The sequence below is a fragment of the Phalacrocorax aristotelis genome, chromosome 3 (genome assembly GCF_949628215.1).
Source record: "Phalacrocorax aristotelis chromosome 3, bGulAri2.1, whole genome shotgun sequence".
NCBI lineage: Eukaryota > Metazoa > Chordata > Aves > Suliformes > Phalacrocoracidae > Phalacrocorax > Phalacrocorax aristotelis.
Genome location: NC_134278.1, coordinates 86,979,760 through 87,001,222, shown reverse-complemented (window position 1 = coordinate 87,001,222; position 21,463 = coordinate 86,979,760). Strand labels below are relative to the sequence as shown.

Genomic DNA, 21,463 nt, shown 5'->3' with positions numbered 1-21,463 from the left:
GTCTATGGAGTTATTTTAAAACTTTTTTTTAAACTGTTTTTTACTATTTTTCAATTAACCTGATTTTTTTTTCACTCTTGTTTAGTTGGCCCAATCTTTGTGTGAGATGCAATGTCAGTGGGATGCCAGAGCAGTGCAGAGGTGACCCATGAGCAAGGCAATGCTGCTGCTGCCTCTCGAACATCCCCTTAAAGCCTGGTTGGTTGTTATTCACCTTGGCCAAAAACAGTCCCCGCTTCCAGTTGCAATACTTTGTGATGAAGACACAAGGCTGAACTAAAGGGCTGGGCCATCGATTAGTCTCCTGCATCAATGCTGGTTATTTCTTCAGCTGATTAATTAGCCCTGATTAATTAGCAAAGAGTGTATTTTAGCCCTGTTTTCCATGGATGACCTTGTCTGCTGGAGGGGTTTGGCTCCCACATGTCCCATGGAGAGAGCAAAGCCCTGCAAAGGGCCACGGGGACTGGCTGAGGACTGGCCCTGAGATGGAAATGTAAACCGTGAGCAAACCAGATGATTTTCCCAAGAACTGTGGGCTGGTGGGGACCCACTCAGCTGGCGAGGTCAGTGCAGCCCCTTCATGATTGAGATGAGGGGTGCTAGTCCCAAACCACCACCTGCCCTAAAGGGGAAATGGTGCCTTTATTTCCCCATCGTGATGGGGAAAAAAAAAAAGAAGAAGAAAGAAGAAAAGGGGATAAAAAAGAAAAAAGGGAAAAAAGGGAGGGAAAAGTAAAAAGGAAAAGGGAAAAAGGAAAGAAGGAGAAAAAGGGAAAGGAAGAAAAATGAAAAGGAAAGAAGGAAGAGAAGGATGAGAAGAAGGAAGAAAAAAGGAATGGGAAAAAAGAAAGGGGAAAATGAAAAAAAAGAAAGAGGGGAAAGAAAAGGCAAAGGCAAAGAGTACAGTACAGTTCTAAGTCTGTGTCTGGTAGGAATATACTAGCTCTTCTAGCTGTAAATTCACCCTGGGGTGGCAGGCATGCCTGTAAGGTGCCACTTCCCATGCCTGGCTTTCCTTCCCAGCAACTGGGGCAGTGCTAGAGGGAAAAACACATCGCAGTTACCAAATCCCTTTCTCCACACAGGGTATCAGCACCCAGTTAATGAGTAACCTCGGAAATTCGCCACCCTTGCTACTGATCAGACACATACACCCCTTGCCCTTCTTGCCTCTCGAAGGTGTTTCCCCATCCACACTAGGACTGGGGCATTCCTGGAGGAGTGAGGAGTGGTTCCACTGGAGATTTGGGAAATATCCTGTCCCTGTATTTAGAAGAGGTGGGCTTTCCCTGAACTGCTCCCTGGTCAGCAATTTCTGTGCCCATGGCTGAGTTCATGGTGATGATCAGCCTGGCTGGCATGTTCACTACATGTTTTGCTTGGGCTGGTGGCAGAGGTCGAGTGCTGCCATGGCTCTGCCCTGATGGGAACAAACAAAAAGAGGTTTCCAGCTTTTTCAGCTTAAAGCATGGCAACATGATGGCAAATGAGCTGATTCTAGAACATGCAAGCAAAACATATTTTACAAGAGATGATGGAAATAAATACCTGCAGAAATGTTTTTCAACAAAATATTTTTTTAAATTGATGTGCTGGTTTTGGCTGAGAAGGGGTTAATTCTCCTCACTGTGGGGGTCGGCTACCTTTCCAGCTTCCCGCACTCTGCCGCGCGTGGCGGGGGGGGGGGGGGGGAGCTGGGAGGGGCAGGGCCATGGTGGGGGCGGCTGACCCCGACTGGCCAATGGCAGGTTCATTCCATACCATGTGACACCATGACCGGTATATTGAGGGGGGGGCAGTTGCAGCTTAGGAGCGGCGCGGCGTCGGGTCGGCGGGCGGTGAGCGGCTGCGGCGCGTGCGGTTTGTTTTGGCGGTTCGTTCCCCCTCTCCCCTCCCTTCCCCCTCCACCGGGGCTTTGCGCCTCTCGTTGTTCTCCTTTACATTGCATTTCTACTGTTGTTTCTTTTAATTTTAATTATTAAACTGTTCTTATCCCAACCCACGAGCGTTACCCTTCTGATTCTCTCCCCCATCTACCGGTGGGGAGTGAGCGAGCGACTGTGTGGGGCTGAGCTGCCGCTAAACCACGACAATTGAGAAACTTATTAATCTCACCCATACAACATGCGAGCTGCTGCTTTATTGTGCTCAGCCTTTTTTCACTCTGTTAATTCAGCATCGCCCTGCTTAACTATTTTCAAAAACCAAAGGATGTATTTCCCTGCTAATAGCTCCCAAGACTGGTGTTTTCCATCCAGAAAGCAGGTTTGTAAGCGAGCCCACATGCCCACAGTAACATATGGGGAATGGAATTCTGCAGGGAATACCAAAAGATGGAGAAAATGGAGCCCTCACCCTGTAGGTCAGCACCTACGTTGCCCAGCTGATGCTTGACATGAGTGCCTCATGGTCCAGAGGGTGCAACACAACAAATTCTCTTCCAAGGCAGAAGGGAAGTTATTCTCTCCATGCACATCTTGTTTCTTAGCCCTCTAAGCCACTGCAACTGTTTTCAGACACTCAGCACATCAACCCACAATCTGGGACAGTACAGCTCTCTTTGAACCTTTGTGTTCCAGCCCAAGTCCCAGCCTGTGCTCAGGATGGATCCCCCACAGGGGGTTTCTCTCCCATGGCTGCGATGGAGTGTCTCAGCATCTCCTCAGTGACGGTAATTTCTGCTTGGCGGTGGTGGAAAGGAGACTCAGGGCTGGGACAAGACAGATGCCAGAAGCAATATCTGGCAGGACCAGAGCCTGTTCCCTTCAACCTGTGCCCTCCCTGGTGGGATTTATGCCCCCTGGCATAAATCTCTCCTGGCAGGGGCAGATGCTGCCCTTCTGTCCCAGACACGGGACGATGGCGGGTGAGAGGGCTGGTGGCCATCCCTTCAACACCAGGAGGTTCCCAAACCAAGGCCCACTTAGGAGAACCAGCTCTGGAGGACCCATGGGGGTTCACATCCAGCCAGGCACAGTCAGGCTCATGCCATTCCCAGAGTGGTTCCCACCTTCTGCATATCCCAAGCAGCAGGAGGAAGGAAAGACCCAACAAAAACCCTGCAGTGACAATGCCCCAGCCACTGACCCATGTGCCCAGCCAGGTCGTTCATTCTGGTGAGAGGAAACCCAGGCTGCAGGCAGCTTTGTGTTCTTCTGCAAACCACTGCAAAACTGATTTATATTAAAAATAAAGAGCGCACAATACCAAAGTGGTTGGGGTTTGTCTATTAATCTCTCAGCAGTCAGCTGCAAACCTAACAAATCCCCTGCAATCACAGCGGGGAGTCATATCCTAGCTTGTTCCTCCCTGCCCCCTTTAACAGCTGAAAATAATCAATAACAACTGTCCAAAACAGGGAGACAAAAGCAATTTTACAGGCTGTGGGATCATGACTCATATTTTCACTTGCATGGTGGCTGAGCACAAAAAACCCACAAGGCTGTGTTTCCCAGGAGCTGCAGTGGAAAATCACCTCTGACCCATCAGGGACCCAGGACAGAGGAGCCACCATTGTTAGGACAAGCTCCTGCATCCCCTCCTTTTGCCATGATCCTGCAGTGATGCTTTGCTGGGAAGAAATGAAAATAAACACAGTGCAGCCAGGTTGAGAGCAGCATTATCAATCCTGCTTTATGCAAGCGAGTGCTGATTGAACTGCCTGGGAGCAATAAGCCCCAGGAAGGCAGCAGTGGTTGTTATTCTGCTGGTAATTGGTGGTTTCAGCCGCTGTAGGCAGCAGAAGAGACTTGTCTGGGGTTTCCTGGGGTGGCAACAGTGCTGGAGAAGATTTCTATCCAGATACTCATCCAGAAAGGGCCACCCTCCTCCCCTGACAGCTACCCTGCTCAGGTAGAACCATCCTCTCTCGTGCATGTCTGCATGCAGCTGTTTTGCCTTTAGAAGCAGCAGCAGCAGCGAAGGAGACACTGGCAACAGCCTAACCAAGGCCTGTTTCCTCTGTGGCAACCATATTTCAAGAGCCGATAACAAAAACTAGCGTTTCCCAGCCGGCTTACCGCCACACTGGCTTCCCCAGAGTCTGGGGAGTTTGCTGGGGAGGGGAAGACGCAGCCTCATGTCTCTGCATTGGCATCACCAATGAGGGAAAAGCCCAGCACCTTGGGGAGTTGCCCAGCCTCACAAAAAAATTAGCTATATTGCTCCTTTCTGCCCCAAAACAACCAGTCCTGGCCTCTGAAAGGTGGTAGCCAGCACAGTGGCGCATAGCGAACTGATGTGTTGGCTCCCACCCCAAACTTTCAGGATGACTGTACTGACCCATGTACTGAGAAACATGCTTTTTTGGTGGCCGGATCCCCTCTCCCCCACCACATTTCCTTCCTGATCGCTCTTCTGCAGCAGCACCTGTAGGTGTGAGTCAGCCATGACCCTTTGCTGTTCCTCTCTGGGTTGGTTTGTTACTGCAAAGCTGGTGGGGGGAAAAAATCCTGACCTCTTCATAAAAAAAAAAAAGCTAAAACACCTGGAAAAAAGTAAAAAAGAAAAAACAGAAGCTACTAAGGCTGTGGCCAGATTTACTCCCTGCCTGCTTGGGAATGGGTGCCAAGGAGCTGTTTGGGTCCAAACCTGACTCTGGCTCAGGCTCAGTGCAGACTGATGCTTTTTGCATCAGGTTATCCGTTTCAAGGCAGCATGGCTGGGGTGATATGCTGGTCTGCAAAAAGACTGACCCATCTCAGCTACACATAGGGCTGGTGAGCCTGCCTGGTGTTGTAGCAAAATATCCCATGAAGATGAGGCCCTAGAGAAGATATTTTCCTGAAGCCCTGGATAGATCTGCACATCCCTGGTTAGACAAGCTCCCCATCTACCCCAGGTTAATATGCACCCCATCTTCTCAGCAAGGTCTGTTACACACATGCTTGCTTCTGGTGCTCACTGTGTAGGTAGGGATGGGGTCACATTGCTGGAACTTTGACCAGATGTGTTCACCAAGCTGGTGGTGGTGACCAAGGGCTGGCAATGGGCCCTGCTGGGGATGCTCATCACCCTGCACATAGTCATGCATAACCAAAGGGCTTTGAAGGCAGAGGCAGCAATCTGATGCACAGCGCTTGCCTACAGCAGATGCTTTCAAATATGCTTTATCCAGACTGACAACCTCCTCTCTTCCATCTCCTTTGGCCCCACCACAGTCAGCAGTTACTCCAGGTGTCCAGCAGTGCTTTTGACTTGCAAGTCTCTGCATGGGGAAAGGTTTCATTTCCAAAGTACTGCTGCTGCCACCAGCTTCACTGGGCATGTAGCGAAGCTGGGACTGGAAGGTGCAGGAGGAAGGCAGCAGAGATAGCTGGGCATGAAAAGCCCCCACAATGCTAGTGAAGAAATTGGCACTTCAAGGATGATGTTGCAGTCAGGAAGTGGTTCAAGAAAGAGTGCAAAGGTTCAAATCAAGACCCCGTCACCACTTTTTCCTTTAATGCCTCTAACTGCATGAGATTCTGGAGAATGATGTTATTCCTGGTACAGAGCTACCGCTTCCTGCTCTTGCTGAAGATTTTAACACAGAGGAGAAGCAAAGAGAAACGTTGAAAATCCAAGAAACAAATCATAAAAATGAGGGCAAAACCCAGCTCTGAAAGGCTGCAGGAAATCCTGCTCTGCTTGCCCATGCGACAGAGCCACTGAGGGACTGCAGCAGCAAAGCCAATAAAAGAGACCGATCCTTCTTACTGCTATGCACAGGCAGCAAATGACTCCCAAATATCGTGTCTGGCAGCATCTCTCTGGAAACTGGCCAGGTACGAGCCATCATACTTCCAGCTTCAGCCAAAAGTTGTATATTTTGGTGGAAACACCTTGTGGAATAGGCTGCTCAGAAGCAACCCATTGCATGCACCAAGGGTGTTCAGCGAAGTCAGCAGCAAAGCCCTTCCTGATTTCAAGGCAGACATGAGCTCACACTAAAAGATCTAAACCCTGGATGCTCTATGTGTCCTTCAGGGGTGCCAACTGGGTCTGCACTGGCAGCAGCCACCACCCTAAACGTCAGCTCTTCAAGAGAAAATCAGAAATGCATCCAATTCCTCCAGCAGGATGTTCAAATGACCACGCCAGTAATGTGAATGTCCTCAAACAACAGACTGGAAGAGCTACTGAAGGGGAATTTCTCCTCCTTTCAGCCTGAACTCTTACTTCTGCTGACTTCACATGAAAGAATCCAGATGTTAAAAATTGCAGCCACGCCAAAGAGCTGGCCCGTGTCTGGTGTGTGACACTTCTCTGCTTTCCTGGCTGGCTGGGCTGTGAAGCAGCTTGGGAGCAAAAACCTAGTTGAGCAACAGCTTGCATTAGCTGAATGACTGCTAGCAGCCATAGCAACTCCCAAACCAAAAAGAAAAATCTCACCTGGAGTAAACCAGGATGATGGTTGATTTAAAAAAATAGACTGAGCAAACATCACACCCTTCATAGCTATGAAAATTAAAATGAAATTTTTAAAAAGCTAATAAAAGACATGCTTGGAAAGGGTATTTGTAAAATGGTTGACCCCCGCTTCTCTTCATGAGATCTGATCTTGATCTGATTGCAATCACAGAGACATGGTGCGATAGCTCGCATGACTGGAATGTGGACATGGATGGCTACAGGCTTTTCAGGAAAGACACACCAGCAAGGCGAGGTGGGGGAGTTGCTCTTTATGTGAGGGAGCAACTGGAATGCATAGAGCTCTGCCTAGGAGTAGAAGGAGAACAAGTTGAGAGCTTGTGGGTAAAAATTAAGGGACAGCCAAATATGGGTGACACTGTTGTGGGCATTTGCTACAGGCCACCTGATCAAGAAGAGGAAGCTGATGAAGCCTTCTACAGACAGCTGGAAGTAGCCTTACAATCACAGGGCCTGGTTCTCATGGGGGACTTCAATCACCCTGATATTTGCTGGAAAAGCAACACAGTGAGCCATGCACGATCCAGATGGTTCCTGCAGAGCATCAAGGACAACTTTTTGATGCAAGTGGTGGAGGAGCCAATGAGGTGAGATGTGCTGCTTGACCTTATCCTAACAAACAAGGAAGGGCTGGTTGAGGATGTGAGAGTTGGGGTTAGCCTTTGCTGCAGTGACCGTGAGATGGTCGAGTTCAGGATACTGCATGGTAGAAGCAGAGCAACAAGTAGGATTACAATGCTGGACTTCAAGAGGGCCAACTTTGGCCTCTTCAAAGACCTGCTTGGAGGAATCCCATGGGCAAGGGCTCTAGACAGCAGCGGGGTCCAAAAGAGTTGGACAGTATTCAAGAACCACTTCCTCCAAGCTCAAGATCAGTGCATCCCTAGGAGGAAGAAGTCAGGCAGAGGAGCCAGGAGACCCACATGGATGAACAAAGAGCTTCTAGAGAAACTCAAATGGAAGAGGGAGGTTCACAGTATGTGGAAAAAAGGACTGGCCACTTGGGAGGAATATAGGAATGTTGTCAGGGTATGCAGAGATGCAATGACGAAGGCCAAGGCCCACTTAGAACTAAATCTGGCTTCTTTAAATACATCAGCAGTAAAAGGAAGACTGGGGACACAGTGGGCCCACTGCTGAACAAGGAAGGGGCCCTGGCAACGCAGGATGCAGAAAAGGCAGAGTTACTGAATGCCACCTTAGCTTCAGTCTTTACTGCTAAGGCTGGCTCTCAGGCATCACAGCCCCCAGAGGTAAGAGAGAAAATCTGAAAGAAGGGAGACTTACCATCAGTTGAGAAGGATTGGGTCAGAGATCACCTATGCAAACTGGATCCTCGCAAATCCATGGGCCACAATGAGATGCACCCACGAGTGCTGAGGGAGCTGGCGGATGTTCTTGCTGAGCCACTCTCCATCAACTTTGAAAGGTTGCGGAGGACAGGAGAGGTGCCCGAGGACTGGAGGAAAGCAAATGTCACTCCAATCTTCAAAAAGGGCAAGAAGGAAGATACAAAAAAATATAGGCCAGTCAGCCTCACCTCCATCCCTGGAAAGGTGATGGAGCAGTTCATCCTGGAGGTCATCTCCAGGCTTGTAGAGGACAAGATGGTTATGGATTCACCAAGGGAGGATCATGCTTGACCAACCTGACAGCCTTCTATGATGGTGTGACTGTCTGGGTCAATGAAGGGAGAGCAGTGGATGTTGTCTATCTTGACTTCAGTGAGGCATTCGACACTGCCTCCCACAGCATCCTCACAGGTAAGCTGAGGGAGTGTTGGTTGGATGAGTGGACAGTGAGGTGGATAGAGAACTGGCTCAACAACACAACTCAGAGGGTCATGATCAATGGGGCTCAGTCTGGATGGAGGCCTGTAACTAGTGGTGTTCCCCAGGGGTCTGTGCTGGGTCCAGTCCTGTTCAACATATTCATCAGTGACCGGGATGATGGGATAGAGTATAACCTCAGCAAGTTCGCTGATGACACCAAGCTGGGAGGAGTGGCTGGATACACCAGAAGGCTGTGCTGCCATCCAATGAGACCTGGACAGGCTGGAGAGCTGGGCTGAGGGGAACCTGATGAAATTCAACAAGGGCAAGTGCAAGGTCCTGCATCTGGAGAGGAACAACCCCATGCACCAGTACAGGCTGGGGGCTGAACTACTGGAAAGTGGCTCTATTGAGAAGGACCCGGGAGTGCTCGTGGACAGCAAGCTGACCCTGAGCCAGCACTGTGCCCTTGTGGCCAAGAAGGCCAATAGTATCCTGGGATGCATTAAAAGGAGCCTGGCCAGCAGATCGAGAGAGGTTATCCTCCCCCTCTACTCTGCCCTAGTGAGACCACATCTGGAGTAGTGGGTCCAGTTTTGGGCCCCCCAGTTTAAGAAGGACAGGGAACTGCTTGAGCAAGTCCAGCAGAGAGCTACCAAGATGATCAGGGGACTGGAGCATCTCCCTTATGAGGAAAGGCTGATAGACTTGGATTTGTTTAGCCTGGACAAAAGAAAACCTATAAATATCTAAAGGGTGGGTGTTAGGACGATGGGACTAGGCTCTTTTCAATAGTGCCCAGTGACAGGACAAGGAGCAACGGGCACAAATAGAAACACCAAAATTCCACCTAAACATGAGGAAAAACTTCTTTGCTGTGAGGGTAACAGAACAGTAGAACAGGCTGCCCAGAGGGGTTGTGGAGTCTCCTTCCCTGGAGACATTCAAAACCTGCCTGGATGCATTCCTGTGCCCCCTCCTCTGGGTGTCCCTGCTCAAGCAGGGGAGGGGGAAGACAAGATGATCTCCAGAGGTCCCTTTCAAACCCTACCATTCTGTGATTCTTTGGGTCTCTGTTCAAAGTAATGGGGCTGTGAGACCCTGTACGGCCATGGAGGAGGCTGCTTTCATCAGCCATTCAGGCTAGGCTGGGCAAGATCTTGTGCAAGAGGTAACCCTGGAGGGGTCAATTCATCCAGTAACGGATATATACATATTATTAACAAATAGGCCTGTTCACAGTGGAAAAGACCAGGCAGGACCATACATCCCCAGGTGACACTCGCTGGTGTCTACCAGCTACCAGCACTAATGAAAAATGCCCCCAGATGGGGCATTTGTGCTTAGCTGGGCACTGTGGGGCTTGTACTGCTTCAAGGCTTTCAAGGTCTCCAGCCCCCATTTGGCTGAAAACAGCTTGCCCACCGCCACCCTTGCCCAGGCAGTGTGCTCACCGTACTGGGAGAGTTGATTGCATTCTTTAAATGCAAAAGTATTTTGACAGGCAGCCTTATGGCAAATGATATTAACAAAAAGCAGCTGCATCATGTCTGTAAATAGGATCCTCACAGCATTTTGCCCTAATAGAGTAAAATCAGAAGATAGGAATTTTATAGATATATATATATATAGACTTGCAGTCTCAAATCTAAACTTTACTGTCAGGACAGCACCATTGGTTGAAGAGGGAGGGTTTAGAGATGATCATTTATTGAAATAACTTATTCAGATGTGTTCACTAAGACTTGAAGCCCACCTGAGGCTTTGCTCTGTCCACACCTTACTGGCTTTAAGGGGGATCTGAGCACACAGCATCTGCTCCTGCCCCCCCCAGCACACTTCAGCCCTCCAGCTCTGCTGGGCTAGGACTGCCAGGCAAACCCTCAGCTGCCATCACACCAGCATCTGGGGACAATGGCCTTTGGTCAGGGCATCACTGGATCAGAAGTCAACCTGCATCTGAATGACCCAGCCTCTGCAAAATAACTCAACAAATGGAAGCATCAAGTGACCTCAAACAGCCTTAAACATCTTCCCCTGCCTCCAGTCATGCTGTAAATCCCTCTGGCAAGAGGGATACACTTTATATCACACAAACCACTTCACTCCCAGCCCTCCCTCGCTCCCCCAGGCTGGTTTCTCTGCTAGGCCCCTCCTCCTCATTGACCTCCCCGAGCTCTGGCTGGTGGTTCAGTCCTGGCTCCTGTCTACCAGGCTTATCTCCATCTGGCTTTGTGTTGTACAGACAAGGAGAGATCCAGCTTAACCTTCCTCACTAACCATGCATGCATCCCAGTAAAAACTTGGTCCACAATGCAAAGTGAGCATAAGCCAGGACCATGGTGTCTGCCCAATCCCAGCCATCTCCATCCAGGACAACAGGAGGTGCTCCAGCAGGTGGATGTGGACACAGGTGCACAGAGAAGCAGAAGCCTGTGTGAGAGGCAAGGAGCATTGCTGCGGGGTAGGGTACCTTGCCCATCCCACCCCACACCTGCAGGCACTGGGGCAAAACTCCCACCAATTTCCAAGTGGCCTTTCCTTCCCAGGCAGTTTTGCAGCCAGCAAAAATTGTTGAGAAATGGCATTTACACCTGTTTCTAAGGGGACAGTCTCCTGTGGAAGGAAGGAGCAAGAACCAAAGCATAAACCTCAAGTATTAGGTTAACAGTAGGCACACGAATAATGAGCATGGCCACCACAGAGTGATACCAGCTTCCTCTGTCTCTGCCAGCTTCTTCTCTTTCAGAAAGCTGTCAAGTTGTCCACAGTCAGAGTTACTCTTGCTTCAAAAGCCTGGGCTTTAGGACTGTCTTTTTGGGAAGTCTCTTCAAAATGAAGACAACAATGTAAGTAAATAAGCACTGCCTACATGCAATGGCTTGTTATGAAAATGAGGAAAACAATTATCTTCTATGCAGTTATTACTGAGTTGGTGTTCCTGCATGTTATACTGCTGGTAATTACTAGGGATTTTGTGTAAGAAGAAAACAATGATTTTTGGACCAGCTCCTGACAACACTACTGGACATGAACACAGGAACCAGCACCAGGTCAGGCCAATGGTCCATCTAGCCCACTAGCTTTGCCTCCTACAGCAGCCATGAGCAAATGACCAGGGAAGAATAAGAACAAGACAACCACATAAGGTATTTACACCAGAGTGCTCTCCTGCCTTCTTCTGGTTTCAGCACAGAGGTTTTCTGAACCAGATGTGATTTCTGCTCAGTGACACCTGCCATGCAAACACACTGCACTCCTGAAGCAGACTCCCTTTTTCAAACACTTGCCCAGGTTCCTCTTGAGCCAGTGTAAATTTTGAGCATACAAAAAACCCCAGACAGGGAGCTCCACAGACCCACTGCCTGCTGTGTAAAAACCACAATGTTGTTTGTTGTGCTTCTGGCTTTGAGGGGTTCCCTTTGAAGACTCCCACTTCTGGCTTTTCCAGGCTACTCATGATTTTGTAGACCTCTGTCACACCTCTCTTCAGTCATTTCATTCCAAATTGTGAGTTGTACCTCATGCAACTGTTCCTAAGACTGAAACTGCTCAGTGTGGATCCTTATTGTTGTCTTCTGCATCTTTTGCAGTTCTCCTCTGTCCTTTTTCGATAAGGAAACCTGAACCATGTGCACTAATGAAGATATGGATAGACCATGGATTTAGAGTGCCATAAAGATGTACTTTATTACTTTCCTTGCCATGTTTGGTGTGTGATGGGCTTTGACCAGTACCCACCACTACCTACAGCAACCCAAGATCCTGCTCCAGAGCAGCGCCAGATTACACTACCTTCTCCCCACACTGTATGATTTTCCAGCTATCGTCATTCATGTTTAGCTCCCATTTTACTTGGCCTTCCACAACCCTTCTGAACTTCCCCCAGGCTGCCCATGTCCTCATCACCACAACCCTCAAACTTCGTCTCATGAGCAAGCTGTTCCATTCCACTACTCGCCTCCAGTTCAGCGTGAATACATTGAACATCATCTTGGTTCCTGTAAGAAACGGCCCTGTGCTTACCTGCCTAGGACTCAAGATGACGAGTGAGAACGATGGTCCAAATAACAAAAGTCTGTTTTCTGTTACAGAGCATTTGGCTTTTCTCAAAAATATGTGTCTCAAACCTTTCCTGAGAGCCTGAGTGGTTAGGGACAAGAGCTGCTCATTGAATTTTTCCATATATTTATGTAACACATCTCAGATGCTCTTTTTCTCTGCAGTAGCTGCATGAGTCAGTGTAGAAGGCTCCTGGAGCTGAGTTTCAGAGGTTATCCTTTTTCCCCCCAGACACCAGCCCAGGGGGATATGATGCAGCTGGTAAAAGTACTGAGCTCTTCTAGCTCTTTATCCCATTTCTTAAATACCAGACTATTTCTCCTCCAAGGCTGTGTTTATAAAGATTTTCAAATCTTAACATGAACAAAAATTCCCCAGAGTAGAGGCTGGCATCATGCCACACTATATATCATTATAAAAGACAAATTCCAGACACTGGGATATTCAGAACAGACCAGAGATAAAAGGAAGAAACACAAGGGGAATTTAAAGAGAAGTAGGTGCAAGGGTTGTTTAATATAATGTTAAAGCAGCACTTGTGTATTTAAGCAAATGCTGAGTGAATAAATGAAATGCTGGTTCTAACGTTTTTCTTTTACACAATTCAGGCCCTTTCATTGCATGGATCTCCCTTCTGGGGACAGAAATAATAACATCAGCCCCAAAGCACCACGTTTATCTGCTCACCCTCACAGAACTACAGCCACATGGGTATTCTGGCAGTTGTTTAGCCCTTGGAGACATGCATGGTGTAAACATACTGTATCTAGAAATAAGCTATCCAGTGTTTTTGAAACCACTATAGCACACTTGAAATCATGGAAGAGATACAGACCTAGGGAAAAAAAAAAGCCACTCAAATATTTCTGTGCATCAGTTTTCCAGCAGGTTTTTCATCAGGTTGTTCCTGGGATGCAGGAGTGGGCCAGGGCTCCTGCCTGCAGCTCCCAGTTTGACACCGACCATGAAATCCTTCCAGCTCTGATGCCCCTCAGTGAACTGCAGGCCCTCCATTTACAAAAATACTCTGGCACAGAGCTTTTTCGTCTTTGTTTATATACCCTTCTTTCCCCCTTCTCCTCTGCAGAGGAGCACAGGAAATCATTTCGGCAAGCCTCAGCCAGCAAGAGGAGCGCAGTGGGTGAAACCCATCATTTACTGCTTCAGCTGATCTACACGAGACTGGGTGCAGCACCGTTCTTGCCCAGCTGGGTTGCTGGCTGAAGTGTGCAACTGCTTTATTACAGGTGAGCTGTAGGTCTGAAATCATGCTGGCCTCTAACGCTTTTTTCCCCTAGCATTGTGAAACTGGGAGAGGCAATGTCTTGATCATTTGGGTTTATCCTATTAACTGCAGTGCATTAGGGCACAACCCTGTACACTCATCAGTTAAGAAGGTAAAGGATAACCACGTTGCGTAGGAGCCTCCTCTCTAGACAGACACTTTGGGAATGGATGTAAACAGGATGGCATATAGATATATACTCTCTGGCATACTTCCCATTTAGCGAACATGGCTTAAGGATTTCCCGAATAGAAAGCTGCGCTGTGTGAACAGCCATGGACAAAGCTGTAGTCTGCGAGTCTCCCTATCCTCACTTGACCTCTGTGATCTCCTACAGAGTTCAAAGTTCCTTCATGTACTCTCCTGGTGTAGATGAGGGACAATACAGCACACTGAATGCAACCACAGCTTTCTTTGTGGAGAGGTTAAACTGCAGCAATTTCCCTTCCTTCTCCAGGCAGAAGGCATGGGGACTCAGAGAGTTACCCAATACAAAACAAACAGGGAACTCATTTCATCAAGTGCACTTATTCTTTGGAGGCATGAAAGGTAAAGGACTGAATCATAGAGGTGGAGAATTAAGAACTCTAATTATTAAATACCATTAAAATTTCAGTGCAAAACTCATCTGTATAATTAGGTCAGTATTAATTACCCTGAGTGAATGATTCAGATCTCTCTGGTGTTAAAGAGCAGCTACATACAAACATTCTAAAACAGGGGAAATCCAAAACAGACCGAGAACACGAAAAAATAAACCAGGGTAAAGGATAGACAACTCTTCATCACCCAACTGAGAGCAGAACTAGGAGGTTTCACATTCTCTCCTGTTCTAAAACACACTCAGAACACGGGAGAAGCATGTGCACACATGAGGACCCTCACGAGTGCTGGAAGTGTTTGGAAAGTGGGATAAAGGACCAGGTGTCATCTGAGAAGCACTACATTGGGTCCATGCCAGTTCCTCCTCCCAAGACACAGGCACATATTTCACTCCTTGAGCAGGGAAGCTTTCTAGCAGGCAGCTGCAACTACATCACACAGTATGGCTCAGGCAACTCACAAGAGAGCTGGAAAATATGACAAATTTTGGCACATGCAAATGCAATTTTGCTGTAGCAAATAGTAGGAAATCAGTTCCAAAGTTAGATCAAATGTGAATATGTTGAAAAAGTTTGAGGTGCTTCAATTACAGGTCCAAAGACAACCCCTCCATAATGCCCCTATGGTGGCATTAACTGTCCAGCAGCTCTAAACCCGATTTTCTTGCACTTAGTATTCTTTCACTTGTAGCTAAAATGGTTTCTCTTGATTTCCTCCAAGGAAAAAAGGACAGGATTAAAAAAAATCAGGAAGCTAGAAGAAGATAAATGAATAATCAGCATCAAATAAGAACTACTGACACATAGCACATGAAGGTACACTTCATGGAAGGTAAAAACCAGCTCTGTTCAATGTATCATATAATCGATAACTGAATACCCATAAAACTTTCCATTTTTCCTGTTATACTTTGTTACTAAAAGATCACAAGGCCATCAAGGTTTAAGCTACATCACCGATGGGGTGGATCACCAACATCCGCTGGGGATGGTGGAATAGTCCATTCCAAAAAGACATAGATAGATAGTAAAATAGAGATACCCTTCATGCTAAATCCACATGCCATATGGATTTTCAGGTGGCAACACCTCCCTCCGTGTATGTTTTTGTCCATGCCAAGAGTGCTTCAGTAGCACTGCAAGGCTTTTACTAAGTAGGGATAGAAGTTGCAGGAGAACAGCATAGTATGCTATACATACGTCCCAGTTCTCACACAACACGGGGTTTTGCTCAAACACCATTTTGAGATCTGTGATCCTAAGGGTCTCAGCTCTCAGGGCAAGAAGCAAGTTTATACTGCTCAAGTAAGTTCTTCAGGCACAGATTTCTGGCTTTGATAAGGAAGGGGGGTTAGTACTTCTGTCCAATCCAAACTGCGAGGGCAGGAGGAAACAACTGATTTCTCATTCTTGGGAATTCCAGATACTGAGTTTTCATACAGCACATGGTTATGTTGCAAAGCTCTTTGCCAGAGCATGCAGTAAATTTAATAAAACCAGACAAATTCCTGGAAGATAGTTTTGATGCTCATCGCTAGACATCTTGGTCTAGAAGCAACTTCTAACCACGATTAAAGGCTCTCCCGAGCTACCAGAAGCATTTTGTGCTTCCTCTGAGGGGCCTGAAGGACCAATCTAGCCTTGGTTTGGCCCAATACAGCTCTTCCTGCAGTATAAGTTAGAACAATCCAGGTTATATTTATACAGAGAATGGATGACAGCACTAACAAGAATAATTCTCAGACTAGTTCCAATGAGGAACCTCTCTGAAATCTGAAGGTCACAAGCAAAGCTAGGTTGTACAGCTCTCCTCCCTTGAAAGTCATCCAATTTCTATATATCTTAAAGCATGGCTTAGGCTTCAACTTTTTTGATAATGATATTCATCATTATCCTTATCTAAACATCATCAATATTTTTGCTATGCACCTGGGATTTTTCCAAAACCAAATAGGACAGATTTAAGAAAAACAGAACAATTCATTCACTGCTTATGTGAAAATAAATGTCAGAGAGGGCAAAGTGGTCAACAACTAACATGATAAAATTTCTCTCTCAGGTCCCTTGGGCAGCTGCCAAACCTACATCTAAAGCAGAAGTCTGTTTCCTCACGTACCAGGAAGATTGAAGGGAAAGGAAAACAGACAAATTCCTTTGATTTTACACCTTCAAAAAATATTCCCCCACACTATGCATAACAAGGGATCCATCTTAACATGGGGTCTTTTGTTCCTTCAGCTTCGGCTATGATTTCCTACCCTGGCTGTTGCTTACCTGAAAGCTTTTGCAATGTCTGTAGTGGGGACTTTTGTGTGTCATGTCTGTTCCCCCCCCCCCCCTTTTTTTTTTTTAAATCATTTGTATATGCTTGAACATGAGGCATCAAGAAATGCAAACTGTGATGCAGGCGTTAGAAAAGAAGAAAACCTCAAGAGATCTATTTTCTTCAATAATGTTCTTGAAGAATATTTAAAACAGCAGTAAAATTTTCTCCTAAATTTGGAAATTTTTTGTTTTGCCCTTCCTCACAAGGTGAGCTTTCAGGTTTGACTTCTGTGCTGAGTTGACAGATGCTAGCCTCCCGACTCAGCTGAGGAGTTATATAGAGCAAACATAATTCCCACAACTGTTTCCAGCTCCATCACAACAGCTTACAATCTGTTACAGGATACCAGGAAAATAAGAGCATGAAATAACAAAAACATTGAGAAACTGAGTGATCCTACAGATGAGAAAACAGGAAAGAGGTGACTTGAAGGACAACATAATTTTCTGAAGTTACAACTCAAATTCATTGTACAGATGAACGGCTTGTCTTCTTAAAAGGAAGTCACAGGTTTTAAGGAGGGCTTTCAAATCACACATGCATTCCTGTTGCTCTGTCAGCATAACGCACATGTGATGTCTCCAAAAAAGATTAAATTCAGACCATCATGAGATAATTGACTTTCCTGGAAGAGTAGGGATACCACAGTGGCGGTAGTTGGAGTAGTGAGGAAAAACAGATGACATTTTTCAGCTACACAAGGAAACACAAATGAATGAATCATGTGTACCCCCCTTGCACAGGAGAAACAGCAGAATGCAGAATTCAGTCAAAATTTAGCCAGAGGGATGGAGGAAAGGGGGAAAGGACACAAAAATACAGCCAGAACAAATACTAAGCTGCCGCTCTTGGCTTTAAAAGCTAACGGGATATTCAGGGATTACTTCTAACCCATGTAGAAACTCTCTCCAAATTTCCTGAGAGCAGTTTTGTTTAAAGAAGTGACAATGGCAGTGACAGTAGAAAAGCTAACTTCAAAATCATAAAAGTTTACAGTTTCATTTGCAGCTCAGCACTTCCCCCCCCCCACTGTTTGAAACAGTTTGAATCAGGCTCTGATAGAAGCCAGCGATTTTTTGTTTTTTCAAAAGCTGAATTACCAGGTGAATTCCCAGTGAACACTGCCCAAACTCTCACCTCCATAGTCCAAGGGTCTGTCACTGGACATGAAGCTATAAAAATCAAGTACCTTAAGACTATCCAGTCCGAGGGAACCAAAATCCATCTGCTAGAGAGGGGAATACCCATCCAAACCAGTGAATCCGAAGAGTTATTTTTGTTTCTCAGTAAACCTGGAGGTTTACTGGAGTGGGAAGCACTTCATCTCCACCAACAGCTGAGACAACATGGGATAGAGGGGACAAAGACATAACAATAAGGCAAGAAATATAGATGTATTTAGATAGGGAGCTCAGCAGCAAAGACTGAAAGAGTGATACATGTCACTGCTTGAAGAAGCAGAGGTAAGTCAAGGAGCCTAGAGATGAGAGGACTGATTATAAAATCTCAAATTTTATAGAGAGAAAATTCCTAGATTCTATCTTGGTAAATCTTTGACAGGAAATTCAGTATGTATTCATATGAATCCCCTCTCAGAAGAGAGCAGGGTAAGACAGAGAGAAGGGAGCAGTAACTTTACAGAACTCAACCAACAGCAACAGGAGAGATCCCAAAAGCAGAAATCCCATCTCTTCCTTGTACTTTGGGTCTGAATGAATTCCCTTTATGCCACCACAAAACTGACATCCCAGTACACCTAAGGTCAGAACTGGGTGATGCTTGTCAGGCCTCTGCAATCATAACATATACCAGACATGCTACTGCTGACCTGAACAAAAAATTTGGGGTACAAACTTATATGGGCAAGTTTTGAGGCCTCCCTCCACAGTTCTTCAGAGAACAAAGATGCTGTATGCTGCCAAGTGGCCCAGGCCCTGCAGCAGGGAAGGATGCTGAGTTATAAGCCTGTAACTCATGGTTTGAAGTCCTTAGGCTGGAGGGCAATTTAAAGAAGGGGGGGGGGGGGGGGGAGGGGGAAGATAACTGCAATCACACACAAATATGGAAAACAGAGCAGAATTTGAGATCACACATGTTTGTTCCATCCTTACATAAATTTTAACAGACCCTGAAGTGAAGGCTGACACTCAAAGACCAGCTTAGGTCCAATTCACCTTCTTCAGTCAGATGTTAGACAGGGCACAAATGTTTTCATTGACAAATGAAAACAGACTGAATCTTTTGAAAAGGCTGGCGTGCAAACTCCATGAGGTGCTGTTCAGCCATCCCTCAGCAGAGACTAGCCAGTTGTTTACACACTACTTTGAGCAGGCTGGGTCAATACAAAGAATATAAGCTGTGATTAGCAACCAAAGACCTGGTCTGAGCACAACAAAAGAAAAGAAAAACTGACCTACTCAGTACTTCATCATGCCTGACATTTAGAAAGGTTGCTTAAGTCTTCACAACATAAGGTTGGTAATATGATGTGGAGCTACTGGAGAACAGGACATCAGAATGCTCCTGTGAGGTTAAGATCAAGACTGGCTCTTTCCAACCCTGCCTTTACTCAGCTTTCCTTACCACTAGCAGATGTCTCTGCATAGCATAGGGCTTGTTGGCCATGACTCGGCTTCCAGAACTGCACTCGCTTTACTAAGTTCTCGCTCCCACTCCCGTTCTCATCTTCATCCAGTAAGGAACAAGGCAACAGCTTTAAAAAGTTTGAGGAAGAGGCTGAAGAGAATTTAAGAGTGATGTTTTGTGCTCACGCTGATTGATATTCCTCCTTTCAGACCACCTCTGTGCATTATTGTCTGTGAAAGGAATCCATTAAGCAACTCTCCCAGCCCTATTTGCTTGCTAAGTTTGTTTCATGATTATTGTGTGAGGAGGAAATAGTTCAGTGCAGACATGAACTCATTTGGATTGGTGCCCTCAGGCAAACACAACTCCAGTGGAAATCTTATGCATACGAGGTGTAATAAGCTGGAAGGGAAACGAGGCCAGATTTCAGGGAGTAAACTGCTTACTGTAAGCTAGATCAGCAAAATGGCAGCACCAGGTAAGAGCTAGATTGCTCATTACCCCATCACAAAGTCCAAAATTAAGAATTACCTGCATGAGGATCCTTGCTGAATTGCACATCTAGCGCAGAAGTTTTACTACTTTCTTGTATTCTCCAGCCAAAACTCTTTTCAAGTTTGGCGTTCAGTGCTTCCAACGCTGAAAAGCAGAAAGGATTGTCAGGAATTCTGTTATCACCAGCCCTGTCAAGTGCCACACTTCACTCAAGCCTACGTAACAAAACACCAGGCGGGGGGGGGGGGGGGGGGGGGGGGGGGGAAGAAGGGATCCAAGTGTAAGTGCACACATTCCAAGTAACCAACTGGCAGAAAGATTCTTATTTAGAAAAAAAGGGACTCCATTCTCTAGAAGATAAACATTTTAATTCATGCATTAATTATAGCTCATTTACCTCCCTTATCCAAAGGCCTGTATTTCCTCCTCCCAACTGGATTTAGAAGCACAGGCCTGAGCCTTTATACAAACAAGCTAATGGATTCTAATGGCTTACCCTGATGCAATGTCATTTAATCACAGAAGCACTTAATTTCCTACTGTACTGAGGAAAGGAAAAAAAAAAATAAAGGCTGCATCCACAGTCAACCGTCTCATCTAAACACCTCTTATTTCAGTTTTCAAATTCCATTATTCCTGTTATTCTCATTGTAGTCAAATTTCCTCATGCTTTCATCTTAGTAGACTTTCATCTCCCTTAAATTTAAGGCTAAAAAAAAACCAACCCATTTTTAGCTCCCTGTATTTCCCAAATCACTTTTCATTAAGTCATTCCAAAAAAAGTAATTCATATTTTATAGTAGTTACCAGTTTTGTTCATTGTTTCCACAACTCTAAATTTACTTCATAGGAAATTAGTCCATATTATAAAAAAAATCCTGATTTAATTACATTACTTCTACTTTTCAAGTACTAGTACTCAAGCAATGCTCCAAAAAACAGGATCCAGCAACTACAAAAACCCCAAAAACAAAAACAAAAGAAGCCACCACCAAACCAACCCATATACAACCACCTAATAACGTATCTGCTTTTTAAAGCTTTTTCTGTCTTCCATTCCCAGCTGTCCCCAAATCCATTCCCAACACAGTTTCTTTTCGTTTCATTCCATTTCCTTAGCTCTGTTCTTATTCCACTTACTCTTTACTCCATGCACTCCCAATTCTTTGTCAAGACAGTTCTGTCTGCATGGGAGTGGACTGGAGACCCAACTAGACAGTACAGTCACCAGTGCTTCTCCACACCCAGAGTAAATATGACTAGTCTGTCGATTTTTCTGCAGTACCTTTTACCTATTTAGCCCACTGGGGACACCTACTCAGTCTTTTCCTCTCCCCTCTCTCTTCTCTAGTCACTTGAGAAGGTGGGTAGATGCTTTCTCACAGCATTTCTTCTCAGCAAGTACCACTCAGCCCATTTTTTCTTATTCTCAGTTGTGTGCTATACAAGAGGCCTGTTTTTAATCTCATGGTTACAGGAAGGGTATAGAGTAAATAATTAATGCTGGCACTCCACCAATTCCACCCATTTCACTAACAGGTTAGTTTCATAGTATTGTGTGCACTCCACCCCATCTTACTCATAAGAATTCCTCTTACTCTCTCTCTCAAGTCCATGAAGACTCTTAACATCACATCTCTACTTGCGTTACCCATCATCAGCATAACTTCTTTTCATTTGTCCCAAACTCTTAACAAAAATCCCACTAATATTTAGAAAGAAGTAGGGTGCTTAGCATGGTTAAGAGGTACAGCGTAGGAAGTAACACATGTACAGTAAAACCTGCAGCTCTTCCAGAACGGTTTAATTTCTCAAGAGAAAGAAGACACAGGCCAAACCTCATGGCACAATACCAGAACAGTCTGCCTTTATTTATCCTGGGTGTTGACAGGCAACATCTACAGAACAGAAAGGTGGAAGA

The 21,463-nt window shown here is 46.0% G+C and overlaps 1 protein-coding gene across 1 annotated transcript in view; it reads right to left on the bottom strand.

Annotated features, from left to right (window-relative positions):
* Positions 1-19,686, bottom strand: part of LOC142055003 (uncharacterized) — a 36,840-nt gene extending 17,154 nt beyond the window's left edge. Inside the window, exon 1 of the mRNA XM_075088340.1 lies at positions 19,579-19,686. Within this exon, the coding sequence (XP_074944441.1) occupies positions 19,579-19,608 (30 nt within the window). The 5' untranslated portion in view covers positions 19,609-19,686. The remainder of the gene's footprint in view (positions 1-19,578) is intronic.
* Between the last annotated feature and the right edge of the window lie 1,777 nt (positions 19,687-21,463).